An 18,023-nucleotide genomic window follows, 5' to 3' on the forward strand; every position below is an offset into this window, starting at 1 on the left:
ACAGCTTGCCTCCAGAAGTTGTGAATGCCCCAACACTGGAAGTCTTTAAGAAGATGTTGGATAGCCATTTGTCTGAAACGGTATAAGGTTTCCTGCCTAAGCAGGGGGTTGGACTAGAATACCTCCAAGGTCCTTTCCAACTCTGCTATTGTATTGTATTGTATGTCACCTGCATTTACAAAATTCCGCTTTCTTCCCTGGCCTTGCCTCAGCCTCTTTAAAATCATTCAAAACATCTGATAAAGTTAATTTAAGTTCACAAAAGCTTATGCCTTTTTATAAATAAAGTGTCTAGAATCCCCTTTGTCAGTCAACAAAAGGTGCTACCATGTTGCAAAAGTTTAGATTAGGTGAAAACTGAAAATAGAATACATTGTTGGCTTTATGTATTTTTCTTATAGTCTAAGTACACTTTAAAATTGATAGATATACTTGGATTTTTCACCCTGGAAGCTAAACCCAAGACATATATTGAAATATACTGCTTAAAATGTTTTTTGCAGGAAATAGCCTAAAATATTCATATTGAAGTATTTGTGACAGCAGGTATAAGTGTCTTTTAAAATTTAATGATGTAAGTATGTAAAAAGAGCAAAGTAGCAGCATTTGGAAATAACACTAAAGCACAGCATATGATTTATATAGCTATACCTTAACTCACATGTGGATCAGAACCTTGCATTTAAATTAACTGCAGTTGATCAGGGTTACTGAGCCCAACCTGTGTATATGGTTTGGAATTGGCTTATTCCTACTAACTGTAGTTACATTTAACCGTTGTATTGGCTAATTAATGTGAAAGAAAGTATATACATTATTGTACACCCAACGACATAGCAGTCCATAAAACATTTGTATTATAGACACTATAGGTTGACTGCTGTATCATCATAATGTTGTTTTTAAATTAATTTGTAGATTATTTGAATAGTTGAATGGCCAAAGAATTTGATTCCAAATTATATAGAATTAAAATAAAAAAGGACTATAGGTTATTCCTGAATGATCTCTCCAGGCTAGGAGAATGAAATTAAAGTGTCAAATGCATTTCCTTATAAGCAGGTTTAGGCAAAAACACATACTTATGTAGGTGCAACACAAACAGTTATGCAGTCTTATAAACTGCTAACTAGATAAAGGAACTTGGAAGGTAGGATAAATAGCTAAATACAGGTACTCCTCAACTTACAACAGGTCATTTAGTGACCAAAGTTATAATGGCACTGAAAAAAGTGACTTACGGCCATTTTTTACACTTGGGACCATTTCAACATCCCCATGATCAAAATTCCGATGCTTGGCAACTGGTTCATACTTACGATAGTTGCAATGTCCTGGGATCATGTGGTCCCGTTTTATGACCTCCTGACAAGCAAAGTCAATGGGGAAGTCAAATTCACTTAACAGCTGTGTTACTAACTTAACAACTGCAGGGATTCACTTAACAACTGTAGCAAGAAAGGTAGTAAAATGGGGCAAAATTTAGTTAACAAATGTCTTGTTTAACAACATAAATTTTGGACCCAATTGTGCTTGTAAGGTGAGGACTACCTGTAAAAACATTTGCTCATTGTGCATATCCTTAAAAAACATACTAATGGGTTCTCATCCAGGAAAAAAAAAGAATAAACTACCATGCTGGAAACGTTACAGAACTAGAAGAGGGACAGAAAAATGCTACCAAAGCAACCAGAAATCTGAAACAGTTATCAGGTGTGGAAATAATACAATTGGGAAATCTTAAAAACAAGATAAAATATAAATCAGTGAGGAATTAGCAACTCATGGCAAAAAAAAGTGATCAAATAGATTTAGATACAGGTAGTCCTTGACTTAGGATCACAGTTGGGACCAGAATTTACATTGCTAAGCAAAGTGTTTGCTAAATGAGTAGTGCCCAATGTTATGACTTTTTTTGCCCTGGTTAAGTGAATCAGACAGTTGTTAAATGAATCTAACTTGCACCATTGATTTTTGTTGTCCAGAGCTGACTGGGAAGATTGCTAATGGCAATCACATGACTCTGGGATGTTGCAATCGTTGTAATTGCATGCCGGTTGCCAAAAGCCCAAAGTTTGATCATGTGACTGCAGGGACAGTGCAACCGTTGTAAGTGTGAGGACTAATCATAAGTCACTGTTTTCATTGCTTTTGTAACTTTGAACAGTTGCTAAACAAATGGTTGTAAGTTTACTATTTGCAGTAAAGCTTAACACATAATATAGCTCAGCATTGAGAGGTTTTTTTGACAGAGGGAAGGATGAACTTCACGTGCTGTCCTCTCTATACTGGCCCTTAGGATATAAGTAGGTAGATACTATTGCATTCATCTGCTGTTTATAGATTTTTTTTCCGGGTAGAATTAGATTGGGGAAGCTTGATTCTAGAACTTATATGTTTATTTTTTTTCATCAACAATGCTTTTAGTGCTTATAAGAATACTTTATTGTTATCAAGGGATGATACTTTTTGCCATTTTTAACAGCATAAGTACACATGTATGCACATGTGTACACTCACACACACACAGAGTTTGGTTTTTGTATTTGGATCTGGAATTTTCTCCTAGGTCAGACTAGCAAAGACATAATGGCTTCCTTCTTCCTTTTCATTGCACGTATTTGACCTATGTTACCTTGACAAGTGTTACCTTTGTTTTTGGCCCATTGTGATTGGAATAAATTGAAGGAAGGATTGGTGCAGGCTCCACCAACTTGGTATTTTTTAGGTTGGGGGGGGGCAGGATTAGAGCTGTGATACTTCAAGTGTGGGGGGAAATAATTGTAGTTTTATACTACCAAGGATAGCAATTTGTGAAAGACTAGACAGGTGGGTGATTGGCTCTGCCTTATTGAAGAAGGATTAGACATTTTCAGTTAATTATCTAGAATATTTTAAAGAGTAATTAAAATAGATACTTAGGTATCAAAAGTTATGTAGATAAACTTGAGCTTTTTCCCATAATTAGATTACGTTGCTCCAGTTGCAGCTCTTTAAGGGAAGATGTTTGATTCCTTTAGATCCCTGTTTTTATATTGAGGACAGAATGAAGTAGGACTGGGATTTAAAAGAGACTTTGTTCTCGCTTCTTGAATATTTCGATATTACCAATTACATAGTAGCAACTGAATATGTGATAGCACAACTATTATTTGGTTTTAGATGAAGATATCTTCCATTTAACTGTCATGACGAGCATTCCTATAGATTGTGATAGTACTATGTTATATATGTATACATAAAACCATTGGATTGGATTCAGATTGCCAGATGTCTACTGGAAAAAGGATATGTTCTTTCAGTCAGTTCTTCTGCCACCTGCATTCTCCCCATGTGCCCCCTCCTAAACCTGCTGTGAAGGTTTGAGAGGCCTTTTGAAATAGCTGCATTAAGTTGCACTGGAGAGGAAAAGAGAAATCAGCAAATATTCCCCCTGCTCCCAGTCCTATATGGACACCTATTGCTTCATTTTTATCCCTTTTATTCAAATTGCAGTGCCAGTTGTAAAAGAAAAAGTTTTAATTTGGCCCTCTACAATTTCTTTATTCTGATTTAAAACATTGGCCTGTCTCACTAGTATTTTGTACACTGATTAATAAAACTTTTCACAGCTAAAAACATCTGTGAAAGGCTTTTCATCACAACCTGGGATCTTCTGAATACAGAAAATATTCTTTATCAGTGAAGTGTAAATTGTTGCATCAAACCTTCAAATAAATTTAATCAGTATGGTAATTTTCACTAACAATTTTGGAAATGCATTTTTAGAGCCAATTTGTTGATATTTGGGGGGCTTATTGAGGCAAAATCCTTACACAACATTGATGCTGTATTAATTCTATCTCATTTTTATCTTGATTATCTTGTCATTTGTACTGCATCCTTCATTGTTTTAAGGCATACATTTATGGAACTTCTGAAGTTACATTCATTTCCTGTACAGACCCAGGATGTCCTTTTTTATTTTTACCAGTAACAAACTATCAATCTCCTTTTTAAAAAATTTGAGTTCTAGGACCTATATGAGGACTGAGTTGGGGGATGATATTGAAAAGAAATGCATTTTAGCTAAGTCCTTCAACTGAAAAAAATGATCCCATAACTAAATCGGAAGTGACTTCCTTTGTTTCATGCATTGGTATGTATGTACCTCAGGGGAACCCTAGAGATTAAGATTGTGTGCAGTAAGTTTTGACTCCAGTTCTGTTTCTGTACATTACAATGTAATTATCTTTGAGGCTTGCCTCTTCATTTGCAAAGCAGCTTTTGGTTTATGCTACTCAAGCTGCAACTTGCATTAGCACAAACACTTGGTGTTTTTTTTTTGAAACCCAAGTGGTTTAAACTTGTTTTGGGAAGAAACTCAAACTTAAATAGTTTTTATTACTATCACCTTAATTTCAGATTTTGTAAAAGTTCAGCATAGAACTGGAATTAAGGAACCATGCTATTTATCACTGCACACATGCCGCCTTTAGGAAACCCATAAACCACCTTATTATGCTTTGAAATCTTAGATTATGATCTTGATAAATTGCTTGTAGAACTTGAATTGATGGTTGGGTAATACAAGTCTTGTCAAATACCTTTTTTTAAAAATCGCAAAAGAGATTTAAAACCGACAGATGAAAATAAAGCGTTAAAATTGTTTTGTCCATACAGAGTAGATAAGAAGTCAGTACACCTAAATTGCTAATATTTCTGGATATTTCAGATCTAATTGTTAGTTGCAGTAACTTGTTTCCTTTAAATGAAAAAAAACCCACTTCCTCATAATGAGACCACCACATATCCACTAGAGTTATTTAAAGGTTTTTTTTTCCAAAGGTCATCTTGCCACCTTGAATAGCACCTATGGATCCAGTAATCATAAATATTTGCAGTAGTCAAGCATTTATGATTAAGTGTATTAAATTTGAAATGTATTAATAAAAATGGTTAAAGAATCATGCTCAACTAAACTTTTGATTCACTGGCAAATAATTTTTAGAATTAAAATTTAAAAAGATTTTATCAATAAAACATTGAATCAGATCCTTAAGTAGACATATTGGAAGGGAAGAAGGGAGGCAATCACTTGGTACAAAAATTAGAATTCAAAAGAACGCATTGAATTCCATTTTCCAAAGTTAGAATTCCACTTACTACATTTTTGAGCTGATGAATTGAAGGTAATAAGCCAATGGAAAAACAATTACTATATTTTTCGGAATATAAGACACACCTTTTTTCCTCAAAAAAATGGGCTGAAAATCGGGATGTGTCTTATATACCAAATACAGCATTTTTTCCTCCCAAAGCCCCACCCCTTCACCAAAATGGCTCTGCATACCCTTATGGAGGCTTTCAGAGAGCTCCTGGGGGCTGGGGAGAAATGAGCAAAAAATGGGTCCCCCCCCCCCAGCAGCACTCTATAAGCCTCCATGAGGCTATGCATGCAATTTTTTTTGATAAAAAACGGACCCGTTTTTGCAAAAAATGGGCCATTTTTGCCCCCCCCGGAGTACTCTGCAAGCCCCCCCCCAAGGCTATTCATGCCTTTAAAAAAAACGTTTTCGTGAGATTTGCAGAATGCAAAAACTTTTTTTCCACCCTTTTGGAAAGCTCTTTAACTGATTGATGAGAATTACATTGATCAAGTGCTGTGCCAGCAGAAACAAAGTCTTAGGTGCTGCAGATTGTCAGCGATTTCCTTCTCCACCACATGGATAAATACACCTGGAAACATCTACCTACCTACTCTCTCTCCCCCTACCTACCTACTGTATTTCTCTCTCTCTCTCTTTCTATCCCTCTTATCTACCCACCTACTTACACACTCTCTCTCCCTACCTACCTACTGTATTTCTCTATCTCTCTCTATTTTTTTTCTCTCTCTCTATCCCTTTATCTACCTACCTACCTAACTACTCTCTCTCTCTCTCTACCTACCTACCTACCTACCTACTGTATTTCTTTCTCTCCCTCTCTAGCCCTCTATCTACCTACCTACTTTTAAAAAATGCCTCTTCAAAACCTTGGTGCGTCTTATACTCCGAAAAATACAGTAGGTGTCTTGGAGCCTCATTTACTAAGAAACTGCTGTTTGGCATTTTCTATTTTGGCAAGAAAGATAAAACAGGCTCCCAGCATGTTTTAGTTAGATATAAGCCCCAGCAAAGTCCATTTAAAAAGCTAATCAAGACAACTGGAAGGATGAAGAACTTTCTCTCATGAAATTTCTTAACCCCGAATGAGAGATTCTAGACTCAGAATAGATCGCCATTCCTTGAAAAAGAAATAGTTTTTCACACCCCTAATTATGATTAACTGAAGATATATTGATCTCAGAATGTAGCAGACTTAAAATCCAACCCCAACTTAGAATATGGTTTGGAATGTGTAGTTCATGCATGCAATATAGAAGCAGTGTTCTGTGGCTAGGATCTTTTGACAATCTGGGATGTAACGTTGCCAATTGCATACCATTGGTTAATTACGTATGCATTTTAACATACTAATAAGTTACCTGCGTTCAGTAACTTGTGGCCTCTAACTGCTTCTTCTCTTCCTTCCTTTTTGTCATCCTGCAGTGTTCTGTGCCAAGGTCTTTGTGGCTAGGCTGCTCCAACCTGGTAGAGAGCATGTGCGCACTGAGATGCCTGCAGAGCATGCCCAGTGTCAGATGTCTCCAGGTGCCTTTCTTCTTTCTTGTTGTAAATGTGTTATGCGTATGCTGTGGTCATTGTTAAAATCTCTCTGGATTCAATTTAAATTGTATTAAGTCTTCTGAATGTTTTCTGTATAATTCTCATTAGTTTATGGAGGAGTCTTCCTTAAGAAGGCTCTGTATGACACACACTCTTAACTAAAAATGGTAAGCATTTTGCTCTACCTGTTTGTTCAATGCAAATGAAGAATGCATGTTGCCTGTGTTCATTTTGTGTGTTACATGCTGCAATTATTGGAACAATGGATGAAAGGTAGTATCAAAATCCTTACATAGAAATAAGCAGGTAATTATTTCTATAAATCAATTTAATATATACTGCTTTTAACAATATGCTATCTAATGGTACACACACACACACACACACACACACATATACATATTTTAAAGAAATGGAATAAGTGACTTTCTTTTAAATGTTAAATCATTTAAATAATGAAAACATGAAATATGCTTGATTGGCCTGAATTTCTTTAAAGTAGGAAATTGGTTTTAATTAAATAAAATTATTAGATATTTTGCTTTAAGTTGCAAATTAAGGTTTGTATAGAGTTAGTTATTTATAAAAAGCTGAATTAGTAAAATAGTCTTATTCACAGATTTGACATCTCATAATTTTATCAATGGAATTAATGATAGGGGAGCATAGAAATATTTTTAATTAGCTAAATAAAAAAACAGCAATTTCCTTAAATTCTAAACAAAGGGGGAAAGCTAAAAAATAGAGACATACAAAACATATATTTACAGGCATGTTTCAATAAACTGAAGCCATGATTAATTACAATCATCCATGGTTGATCTTTATGAAACAATTCTGCAAAGAACTGAAAATGCTTGATCATTTCATGTAATAATGGGCTATTTTAAAATATGTCTAGTAAGCATTATCTGCTGCGGATTGCATAGGATTCATTTGTTGAGATTTCACTGCAATGATTTGAGTCTTTCCACAATGTGCCAAAGAACTAAACATTATTTAAGTAGGCAAAGATATTGTGAATCTTGAAAGTCGACCGTGAATTTGTGAATGTAGCCTATAGGTATGCTTAAATTTGAGAAAGAACTCCTTCCTCTTCCTCCATTATTGAAAAGAATTAGTTGTCCCAACAATTCATCTCAAAAATTATAACACTTTTTTTTTTGCAGATAATAAAGAGACTAGTAATAATAGAGTTTTTCTATCTATCAGTTTCATCCAGGTATTTGTAATTCTATTCTTAACCAAAGCAAACCCTTTCAGTTAACATTCATTTTCTTCTGTGAATTTATATCCTTGTTAATAACTCTCCATTCTCATCTGAAAGGATACATATTAGCAGCTCATCCTGAATGTTGTAATAAATACTGTTCAGTTAAGAAGCAGACTGGTGTGCAGACAGTCAAAGAATTCCTTTGAAGAAGTTATTTGAACTTTCCAAAAGATGCAGGTATTTTGACACTTAAAGCACAGGGATTTTGTTTAGTCAGTGTAATTTAAGTGCCCCTTTATAAGTTTTTGCCCAGCCCGAGTATATCTTTTTATATTGTTCTTGATTCTAAATGAAAAATAAATTCTATTTTTTAACAATCTTGAAAGGCATGTTAAAACAATTTGTAAAAGTTTGCATCATATTGCTTTGTGTTAGTGTATACATTATAGATTCTTACAGTGAGCAAAATCCATCACTACTAAATACTGCATGAGGCTGCTCTTGAAATGTGTGTAGTTAAATCAATGGAAGTGTGATATATGCTTGGAATGCTGTGGATGGCAAACAGAATTGGCTTGGCAGTGTGAAAATATATGCATGAAAACTATTTTCTGTAGTTTTGCTTATAAACGATTTGTCCTTTTTAATTTTGTGGCTAAACTTTAGCTTGTACTATTTGCAAATTCACATGACATATTGGCAGAAGCAAATATAACCTCCTAACAAATGTGATTCTGTGATAAAGCAGTCTGAGAATAATATCAGTTTTATTTTTTAAAAAACTACATTGACAGCTCCTTTTTTTGTATAGTACAGAAAACTTCTCAACCTTCTTTATGCTTAAACACAAAGGGACTGTAGAATCAGAAATTGTAAAATGGACAGTATTTTCAAATAAGACATAAATAAAATTCAAAGGAGAATTGCTTCAAATGAATGATTGGGCAAATAATTATCAGAAATAAAATGACATTTTAAATTGGTATGCTACATTTCTGAGATACTGAGGGTTGTGTTTTTCAGAGTCAGGGGAAATACTTCTCAAAATACGAAATTTGTGGATTGGTGGTTCTAACCAACAAATTTCAGATCGACTCTGGGGACTAATTCATATGTTTCAGAAGTTACATGTGGGAAGAATTGATTGGATAAATCAAATTCAAATTCAGTTGATTGGGATTGTTAATCCTAAATCTAAATGTTAGTATTCTCTAATTTAATCTGGCTAAAATTTATGAGAGGGGAAGTATAATGTATTCTTAATTGAACTGTGAAAGGGAGACCTCAGGATTTGGTATAGAGTTTACCAAAACTTTTATCTCCATGTGATGTGGTAATGTAAAAGAGCAATATTGGTGTAAAGAGTTTTTGAGAGTTTGATTATTGGCCTAAAGTTATATTATTATTAATTGTCCTGAAGGGATTGATCACCATAGGGAAAGGATGGTAACAGTCATCATAAATCCTTTGTTTGAGTACAACATAGCTACTTTCAGCCTCTGAGAAGAATCCTAGAAATTAGTCAGCTTTATTTTCCAAAAATGTTTATTGTTTATATGCTTGTAAGTTAATTTGAGAGTTGTTAACTAAAAGATGGGGTGTATACCATAGATACTAAATAAATGAAATGAATGAATCTATTGTATAATGCAGAAAAGTATGAATAAGGGAGCCAGTTTGGTGTATTGGTTAAGGTAATGGGCTAGAAACTAGGAGACTATGAGTTCTAGTTGCAACTCAGGCATGAAGCCAGCTAGGTGACTTTCTTTCTCTTTCTCAGCCCTAGGATGGAGATAGTAATAAAGCTATGATAAACTTTGTAATCTGTGACTAACATGTGTACACACACAAAATAAAATGCACGTTAAAATAGCAATCTAAATAAGTTATATAACTTAGAAAGGGGAAGAGGAAGAGTTGTAAACGTATCACAGAAATATGGTTTCAGTTGCTTCACTCCTGCAGCAGCAAGACAGAATTTGGCAACATTATGGGTGATGGTCATGGGAGTCCCAAGCTGTGGAAGGGATTTTTTTTTATATTTACCATCAATAACTGCTGAAGGGAATGGGGTGACTCCAGTGAGAACAAATGCTCTGTAATGTCTATTGTTGATTAGAGGCTGACAATAATCAGCTGGCTTAGTGGTAAGATCACTTCTCCAGTGATCATTTTGCTTGGTGGTGTTTCATGTGCTAAAGAAGCCATAGAGTGCAGCTTTTTGTCAAATGATATCTTCCAGTTAAATTGGAAGTTATCTCAGTTAAGGGATGTCAGGCCAAATCCTGAAAATCTTGTCAACAAAACTGCAGGTCCAGGCAACTATCAGAAGTCAAGCCTTATACAAAGGCATGCTCACACACAGCTACAAAAGTTAAATGCTTTTAAAATGGTATGGGGTGGGGAAGGCATATTAAGATTATAATAAAGAAAGATTAAAAACTCTTCCAATGACGATTCATGGCAAGCTAGAAATCCCTTGAATGGAAATTGTGATTGGTTATAGGATCTGGATTGAAGAAGTGAATAGATTGCAGGAACATCATGTAATCATCTTCTGAGCTGAGTGAATAGGAGTCAGGGATTCTCTGTTAGCTCACAATCATAACACAATCTTTTTAATGTACAAAATCTCCAACCGAGTCTCATTTCTTAATCACATTGGAAATTATTCTTTTACTATTTTTGAAACCTTAAGAAACTTCAGGACAACATGTTTCATTGCATTCACAGGATGAATTCCTCCTTGTGAAAGAGGTTTGACATTTGAGTTTAAGGAATTAGAAAAATAGGGTTGTTTTTTTTAGTAAACGTCAATAGAAAGTTTAAAGTGATGATTTTCAAAAGTTAAAAATGAACTAAGGCTCCAGATGGTTTTGAAATAAGAATTTGTTATTTAATATAATAATTTTCCCTTTGGAAAATTCTGATTGTTTTGGTTTGGTAGAAAGATAATATGATAAGAAGGTACTGTATTTTTCACATCATAAGATGCTCTGGACTATAAGACGCACCTAGCTTTTGGGGAAGAAAACAAGAAAAAAAAATCTGCCTCTGCCTCCCAGCAATTTGCCTCCTTGCAGCAAACAGCCTGAACAGTTTTAGGACAGCCTGATTTAGCACGAGCAGCTGATTGGTAGTTGTATCGGCCTCCCGGAATACCACTGATCAGCTGTTCCAGGCTGCGGGGTTCACTGCTGCTCATCGCCGCTGCTGCCGCCGCATGCCCCATTTTCTGCTTCCACGCATTCCATTTTTGACCTGTTCCAGGTGGCGGGGATCACCACTGCCGTTCATGATAGTTGGCAGCAGCGATGGCCAGCAGCGATCTTAATTTCCATATTTTCATCAAAGAATAGAAAAGTAGATTAGTGAGGTAACTGAAAATGTCAGTGGAATAAACTAGAGTAACAATTGAGATATTCCATCAGTCCAAACTGAAGATACTTGCATTTGTGATTGGGAATAGAGGAAGAGGTATCTTTTCCAGCATGATAATTAACTTTAGAACAGGAAATATATTCTGAACTCTGATAATGCACATTGGTGGAAATTCAGAAAGGTGCCTGAATATTGATGAAACATTAAATTAGACAAGTGATTTCAGCATTAGAAAAAAAAACCTTGTACACAACATTGCCAGGACTGTATTAATTTCATTTTTTTGTTTTTCTCACACCTTTTCTCCTGATCTAATTTTCCTTTCTTCCCTCTTTTAAAATCAGACTTTAGATGTTGCTAAATAAACCAGCACTGCAATAAGTGTTAAATAACTCAACATTGGGCAAATCAAATCCAAAGAAAATACTTTGTTTGAAATGTATGACTGCCAGAATATTATGGGGTAATGACTGGTAGTTGCTCCACTGACCTACATTTGCCCATAGTCATTGCGTGACAAAACTAGGTCAACTTCTGTTTTAGTTCTGTACTATGTCTTTAGATCACATGAAAGTGAACAGACTTGTATGGACCTTCCTATGGTGTTTTTTTTTCCTTACGTAATCTCTTAACGTTACAAATGCATAGTTCAGCACACAAAGAGTACAGAATCTACAGATACAAAAACTGGATTTTCCCCCTTTCAGAATCCAGTGCCAAATTTTGACTATAACACAACAGGCGTGTCCCATCTCACAGGCTTTTACTTGAATTTGAGAGGAGTTTCCAGTGCCGTGCAAAAGCAGCAAGGTTATGATTGTTCTGTAGGGCTGACTTTAGTTTTATATCTGCTTCTTAAGTTGATTTGTTTTCTGAATTCAGACAAATTAGAAAGTGTAACAATTAGCACAAGAAAATCTACCATAGATAGCTTTTAATTTAAAAAAATGTGATCAGTTTTCAAACTCGGCATGAATGAAAATATTCCTAAATGGTATTTAGTTACTTTATTGTCATTATTAAGGTAGTATATAATTGAAGTCATGCGGAGAAACAACATTCCTACTAAAAATGGTTGGCTGCTACCTGTCATGTTGAAGATAGTATAAAAGTACTTCCCTGGGGAAGTATGATATAGATAGCCGAGTTATAGTTGAAAAGATACAATTTATGATAATCCTGCCTCTATTTTATAGAGGACTATAGATATTGAGTCCAAAATTTATGTTGTTAAGTGAGAATTTTCTTGAGTTTTGTCCCATTTTGCAACTTTTCTTGCCACATTTGTTAACTGAATCATTGCAGTTGTTGTATTAGTAACATGGTTGCTAAATGAATGTGGCTTCCCCATTGAATTTGCTTGTCAGAAGGTAGCAAAAGGGGATCAATGACCCAGGACACTGCAACCGTTATAAGTATGAATCAGTTGTCAAGCATCCAAATGTAAATCACATGACCATAGGGATGCTGCAATGATCGTAAGTGTGACAAATGGTTTCAGTGCCATTGTAACTTTGAACGATCACTAAACGAACTGTTGTAAGTCGATTACCTGTAGAGATAGAAGTACTTCTCAGGTTGCAACAGCAATTGGGCCCAGGATTGCCCTCACTAAGTGATACGCAACATCACATGACCACTTTACTTAGCCATGACAATCCCTGCAGTCCCGGTTGCCAGCATAACCTCAAGACACAGGTTGTTAAGGAGGAATTAGCAGGAGTTCCAGGTAAGGGATGGGGGCTACCACGAGGGTTTAAGTATATACAAGTAGTCCTTGCTTACCTTGTTCATTAACTTTGAACTTTTAAGATGTTGCTGAAAAAGATGTATGATTGGTTGTTAAACATGATTTATTTAATAATGGTAGCAAAACTGACATAAGTTGAGCATTATCTTAAGATGTTTCATTTAACAACCACACCACTTAGTGATGTAATTGCCCATCCCGACTGCAGTGATTAAGTGGAGGGCTACCTATGTATGTGTGTAATACACAGTCAGGTGTGTGTGTGGGAGGTGTGTGTATGTGTATATATAGAGAGACAGACAGACAGACACACACACACAGACAGAGACAAAATAAGTTTTTTTTTAATATTTGGCCTCAGCACACCGCTACGTTGAATTTGAATTGAAACACTCAAAATGTGAGTGAAGACTCAGCTTTAATTCATTGGATTTGACAAAAGTGTGGCATTAACCATTGAAGAATTACAGCCATTTTAATTCACCCAACTCCATTTTGGTGGCTCATAAATGATGGGAGAAACTAACAGAATTATAAATATAAGGATTGTTTTTAATGTTTGGATGAAAGTTCTTTGCAGTTAACTCATGCCTGAAACTCATGGACATGACCAAATGCTGAGCTTCTTCCTTGGCAGTGCTTTTGCCTGCTTTTACTGCAAGTGCCTTTAGCTCTTATGTGTTTGTGGGTCTTTCTGCCTTTAGTCTTGTCTTCAATAAGTGAACAACATCCTCTATTGTATTGAGATCAGGTGACTGACTTGACCAGTGGAGAATATCCCATTTCCTTGGCTTGAGGAACTCTTGAGTTGCTTTTGCTGTATGTTTTGAGTCATCTGCAATATTAAGCAGTGTCCTATACGTTTTGTAGGATTTGGCTGAATCTGCCAACTGCTGAATATAGCATTTGAATATAGAAAATTCAATGCTGAATCTGAATATAGCCCTCTACGCTTCAGAATTCATCCTCCTGCTTCTATCAGTAGCCAGTCATCAATAAACACCAGTGACCTGGTTTCATTGGCAGCCATACATGTCCATGCCATAACACTGCCTCCGTCATGTTTGACAACTGATGTGGTACCCTTTGGATCATGAGCTGTTTCTTCGTCAATACTTTTCCTCTTCCCATCACTCTGGTAAAAGTTAATCTTGGTTTCATGAATCAAAAGAAGGTTATTCCAGAACTGGGCAAGCTTTTTTGGTATTTTCTGCAAAGTTCTAATCTGTCTTTCTGTTCTTGAGCGTTACCAGCAGTTTGAACCTTGTTGTGAAGCCTCTGTATTTATATTCATGAAGCCATATTTTGACTATAGACTTTGACACGCCTACCTTTTCAAGAGTGTTCTTGTCTTGGCTAGCTGTTGTCAAAGAGATTTTCTTCACCAATGACAGAATTCTGTGCTCATCAATTTAGTTGTCCTCTGTGGGCTTCCAGATCTTTTGGCATTGCAGAGCCTGTTAGTTAATTCCTTTCTTTTTAAGAATGTTCCACGTTGTTTTGGCTCCTCCCAATGTTTTGCTATCTTTCCGATGTGATATTTTATTTTTTCAGCCTAATGATGCATAATCTCTTTGGACTTCATTTTGACTGTTCCAGTGAACAGCTATCAAATGCAAATGGAACACTCAGAACAACAAGAAAATCCAGTTGCCTCTTGAAAAAAGATCTATGGGACAATCATGACCTGGATTACTGAGAATCTCTATAGACATAAAACACTCAGAAGGAACTCCATCTTTATCTTTGATTAGTCATGGAATAATAACAAGGGAGCAAGACCGCATCTGGCCCCAAAACATCTTGTCAGCCATTTGTCCCTCATTTATGAGCCACCAAAAATGGGGGTGGGTGTATTAAAATGACTGTAATTCCTCAATGGTTAATGCCACACTTTTGTCAAACCCCTTGTATTAAAGCTGCAAATCCTGACTCTCATCTTGAGTGTTTAATTTCAAATTCAATGTGGTGGTATACAGAGGCCAGGGGTGGGATTCTACTGGTTCGGACCGGTTCAGGCGAATCAGTAGCTCCAACCATTAGCTGGGAGTGAACCGGTTTTCTACGACAATTAAGTGGGCCTGCCCACCCGCCCCTGCACTTAACTTACCTATATCTTCTCAGCTAAGTCGTGCAGCAGAGTGTATTGCTGTGCTTCAGCTGATCTCCAGTGTGCTGAGCAGAGAATCCAAAGAATGGGTTAACTCTGCCTTTCTGCCCAGAGACTGAGTACTTTTAAACTTCACAGCCAGGCCTCTCTCCAGTTTTTTTACTCAGTCTTAGCCCAAGAGACAATTTTGAGGAGAGCTCTTCAGAGCAAAACGGCAGAGTTAAATTCTTTGGATTCTCAGCGGTTTACAGCACAACGAGGGTTTTTTTGGAGCAGCGTGGTTTTCGTAGAGCACCACAATTTTTGGATGAGTGCTGCAGCCACTTAGACTATCAGCTGTTCGGCAGGAGGGGGAAACAGCTCCCATCAGCTGTTTGTCGGTGAATGGCGCGGCTTTCGTGTGAGCAGATGGCTGCCGCAACAATTTGATGACCCTACTTTCACTGGGCTCTTTCGACCAGACCTCTTTAAATCCCTCCTGTTTAAAGCCAAGACCATAGCCCACATGGGAGCTGAGCCAAGCACATCAGAGCCAGCATTGGGATAACCAGACCCAAACCAGTTCCTCTTTACTGAGCTAACAAGGGAGAGTGAGGAGGTTCCTTCACCCCAACTGTTCCAGGATGTGGTCCGGAGGCAATGGGTTCACCTAGGAACCTACGCCAATCCAAGTGGGAATGACAAGAGATTTTATAATATAGCCTCAAAATTCGCTGAGGAGCTATAATTACCAATGGTAGGCAGACCTGTGGCAGCCTTAACATCCTCTACTTTCCTGTCTTAAGATACGCAGATGCTCTGAAAACAGAGGATAGAAGGACCGAACTGACCCTTTGCAGGGCTGATCAGGCTACCTGGGCAATAAAAGTAACAACTACTGCTTTCTTCTTCAATAGAGTCTTCTTACTCTGGCTTCGCAGATGCAAGCAAGAGATTCACCTGATGACCAACACTTCCAACAGGACATCAACAAGTTGATAATGGTGACGGAATTTTCAGGTGATGCCACCCTGGATGCAGCCAAATTCGCAATCGGCTATTGCATCATTGGTAATGGCCTGATGTCTGCTGTGGCTTTGCCACTGGCAGGCAGATGCAAAATAAAATGGAGTCTGGCCTCTGCATCCTTCAAGGAGGGAAAGCTGTTTGGTGAGGCCATAGAGCCCATCTTGATGGAAACCAAAGATAGGAGAAAGATCCTGCCTTCCCTATATAGGTGAGCGGAACAACACCCCTCACCTTATTTTCGCAGGCCTTCTTTTCGTCCAACAGACAGAGTAGTGTGCTACTCCCAGAGGATGTACCCCCACAGAGCTGATCTGGATTTCAGGATAGAAACAGAAACAATTCCAGAACAAAAGACCATTTCGTGATTCCGGAGGTTGGCCCTTCCGGCTCTACAAGTGACTCCAGATCCAACCCTCCCATTGGTGGCCACCTAGGGCTATTCACAAATCAGTGGGAGCCAACCACAACAGACACCTGGGTTCTAAACACAGTGAGACTAGGCCTCACACTTGAATTTCTCTCCACACCCCCGAGATTCTTCATATGTTGCCCTATATCAAGAAACAACACAAAGAGGGGCCTCATGGAGGCCACAATCCAACACCTGTTGGACATTGAGGCTATTCAGCTGGTCCTAGCGGACCAACGGGCAGGGATTCTATTCCATCCTATTCGTAGTTCCAAAGTCTTTGGGTGGGTATGGAGAGCGATTCTGGACTTCAAAAGATTAAACGAACATCTCATATATACGAGGTTCAAGATGCAGTCTCTCCAGTCCATCCTGGAGAGCATCCAGGAGGGTGACTTCTTAACATTAATAGATCTGATCGAGGCATATCTCCATGTGCCTATCCTACCATCCCATCGCCGATTCCTCCGATTCTACTACTAGCAGAACTGGCAGCCCATCTCAGGGCGATCCCAATCTGCGACCAGTGTTGTCCAGTGTTACCTGGACGACATCTTAATCCAGTCTTCCACCTCTGGGCGGCAGAGAATCTGCAAGACACAATCAGGGACCTTCAGGATCACAGATTTTTCATCAATTACGAGAAGAGTCATCTGACTCCTTCCACCCGCTTACCACATCTGAGGGCGATCATAGACACCTCATTATGCAAAGTCTTCCTATCACAGGAGTGACAAGACAGCATAAAAACATTGGCGAACTGCATCTGAATGAACCGGTCAGTTCCACTGGTCCTTCTCTCACAGCTTCTGGGCAAGATGATACCTTGCATTACAATCATTCCCTGGGAACGTTTACACACAGGACCTTGCAGAGGTTCCTCCTACTGTATCAAAAGTCCGGCAATAGCAACTCAACCACCAATGTTCAGGTCCCACACAAGATACTCCAGTCCTTCCAGTGGTTCATGACAAAGGGATGTACCTTCAAGAAGTCCAGCCACCTATCACCACAGATGCCCACCTCTTTGGCTGGGGTGCTCACTTTCAATCACAGATGGCCCAGGACCAGTGGTCACAGGCCGACCTGGCGAACAACATCAACTGGCTGGAGCTCAGGGCAATCCATCTGCTTCTCATATCATTCCAGGACAGGATCTCTAATCATCACGTTCTCATTCTGATGGACAACGTAGCTGATAAGGCTCACATCAATTGTCAAGGGGGCACTACTCCAAACCCTTCATGCAGGAGGCAGAGAAATTGGGGCTCTGGGCAGAGAAGGACCTTCTGTCCATCAGAACGGAGCACATCTCGGGGACAACAAATGTACAGATGGACTAGCTCAGCAGAACCAAAGTCAACCACTCAGAGTGGCGACTGCATTCAGACCTGTTCAGGGCGCGGTCAGAATGTCAGAACAGTTCAGGACCCCGTTCCTGGACCTGTTTGCTACCCTGTCAA

At 37.9% G+C, this 18,023-nt stretch overlaps 1 protein-coding gene across 4 annotated transcripts in view; it reads left to right on the forward strand.

Annotated features, from left to right (window-relative positions):
• Positions 1-18,023, forward strand: part of FBXW11 (F-box and WD repeat domain containing 11) — a 79,706-nt gene that overhangs the window by 17,975 nt on the left and 43,708 nt on the right. For 2 of the 4 annotated variants that reach the window (XM_032213098.1, XM_032213100.1), the window contains one exon: positions 6,573-6,674. The exons of the other annotated variants lie outside the window; for them this stretch is intronic. In XM_032213098.1, coding sequence (XP_032068989.1) covers positions 6,573-6,674 — 102 coding nt within the window. The remainder of the gene's footprint in view (positions 1-6,572; positions 6,675-18,023) is intronic. 4 annotated transcript variants of the gene reach the window in all.

Source organism: Thamnophis elegans, chromosome 3 (assembly GCF_009769535.1).
Source record: "Thamnophis elegans isolate rThaEle1 chromosome 3, rThaEle1.pri, whole genome shotgun sequence".
NCBI lineage: Eukaryota > Metazoa > Chordata > Lepidosauria > Squamata > Colubridae > Thamnophis > Thamnophis elegans.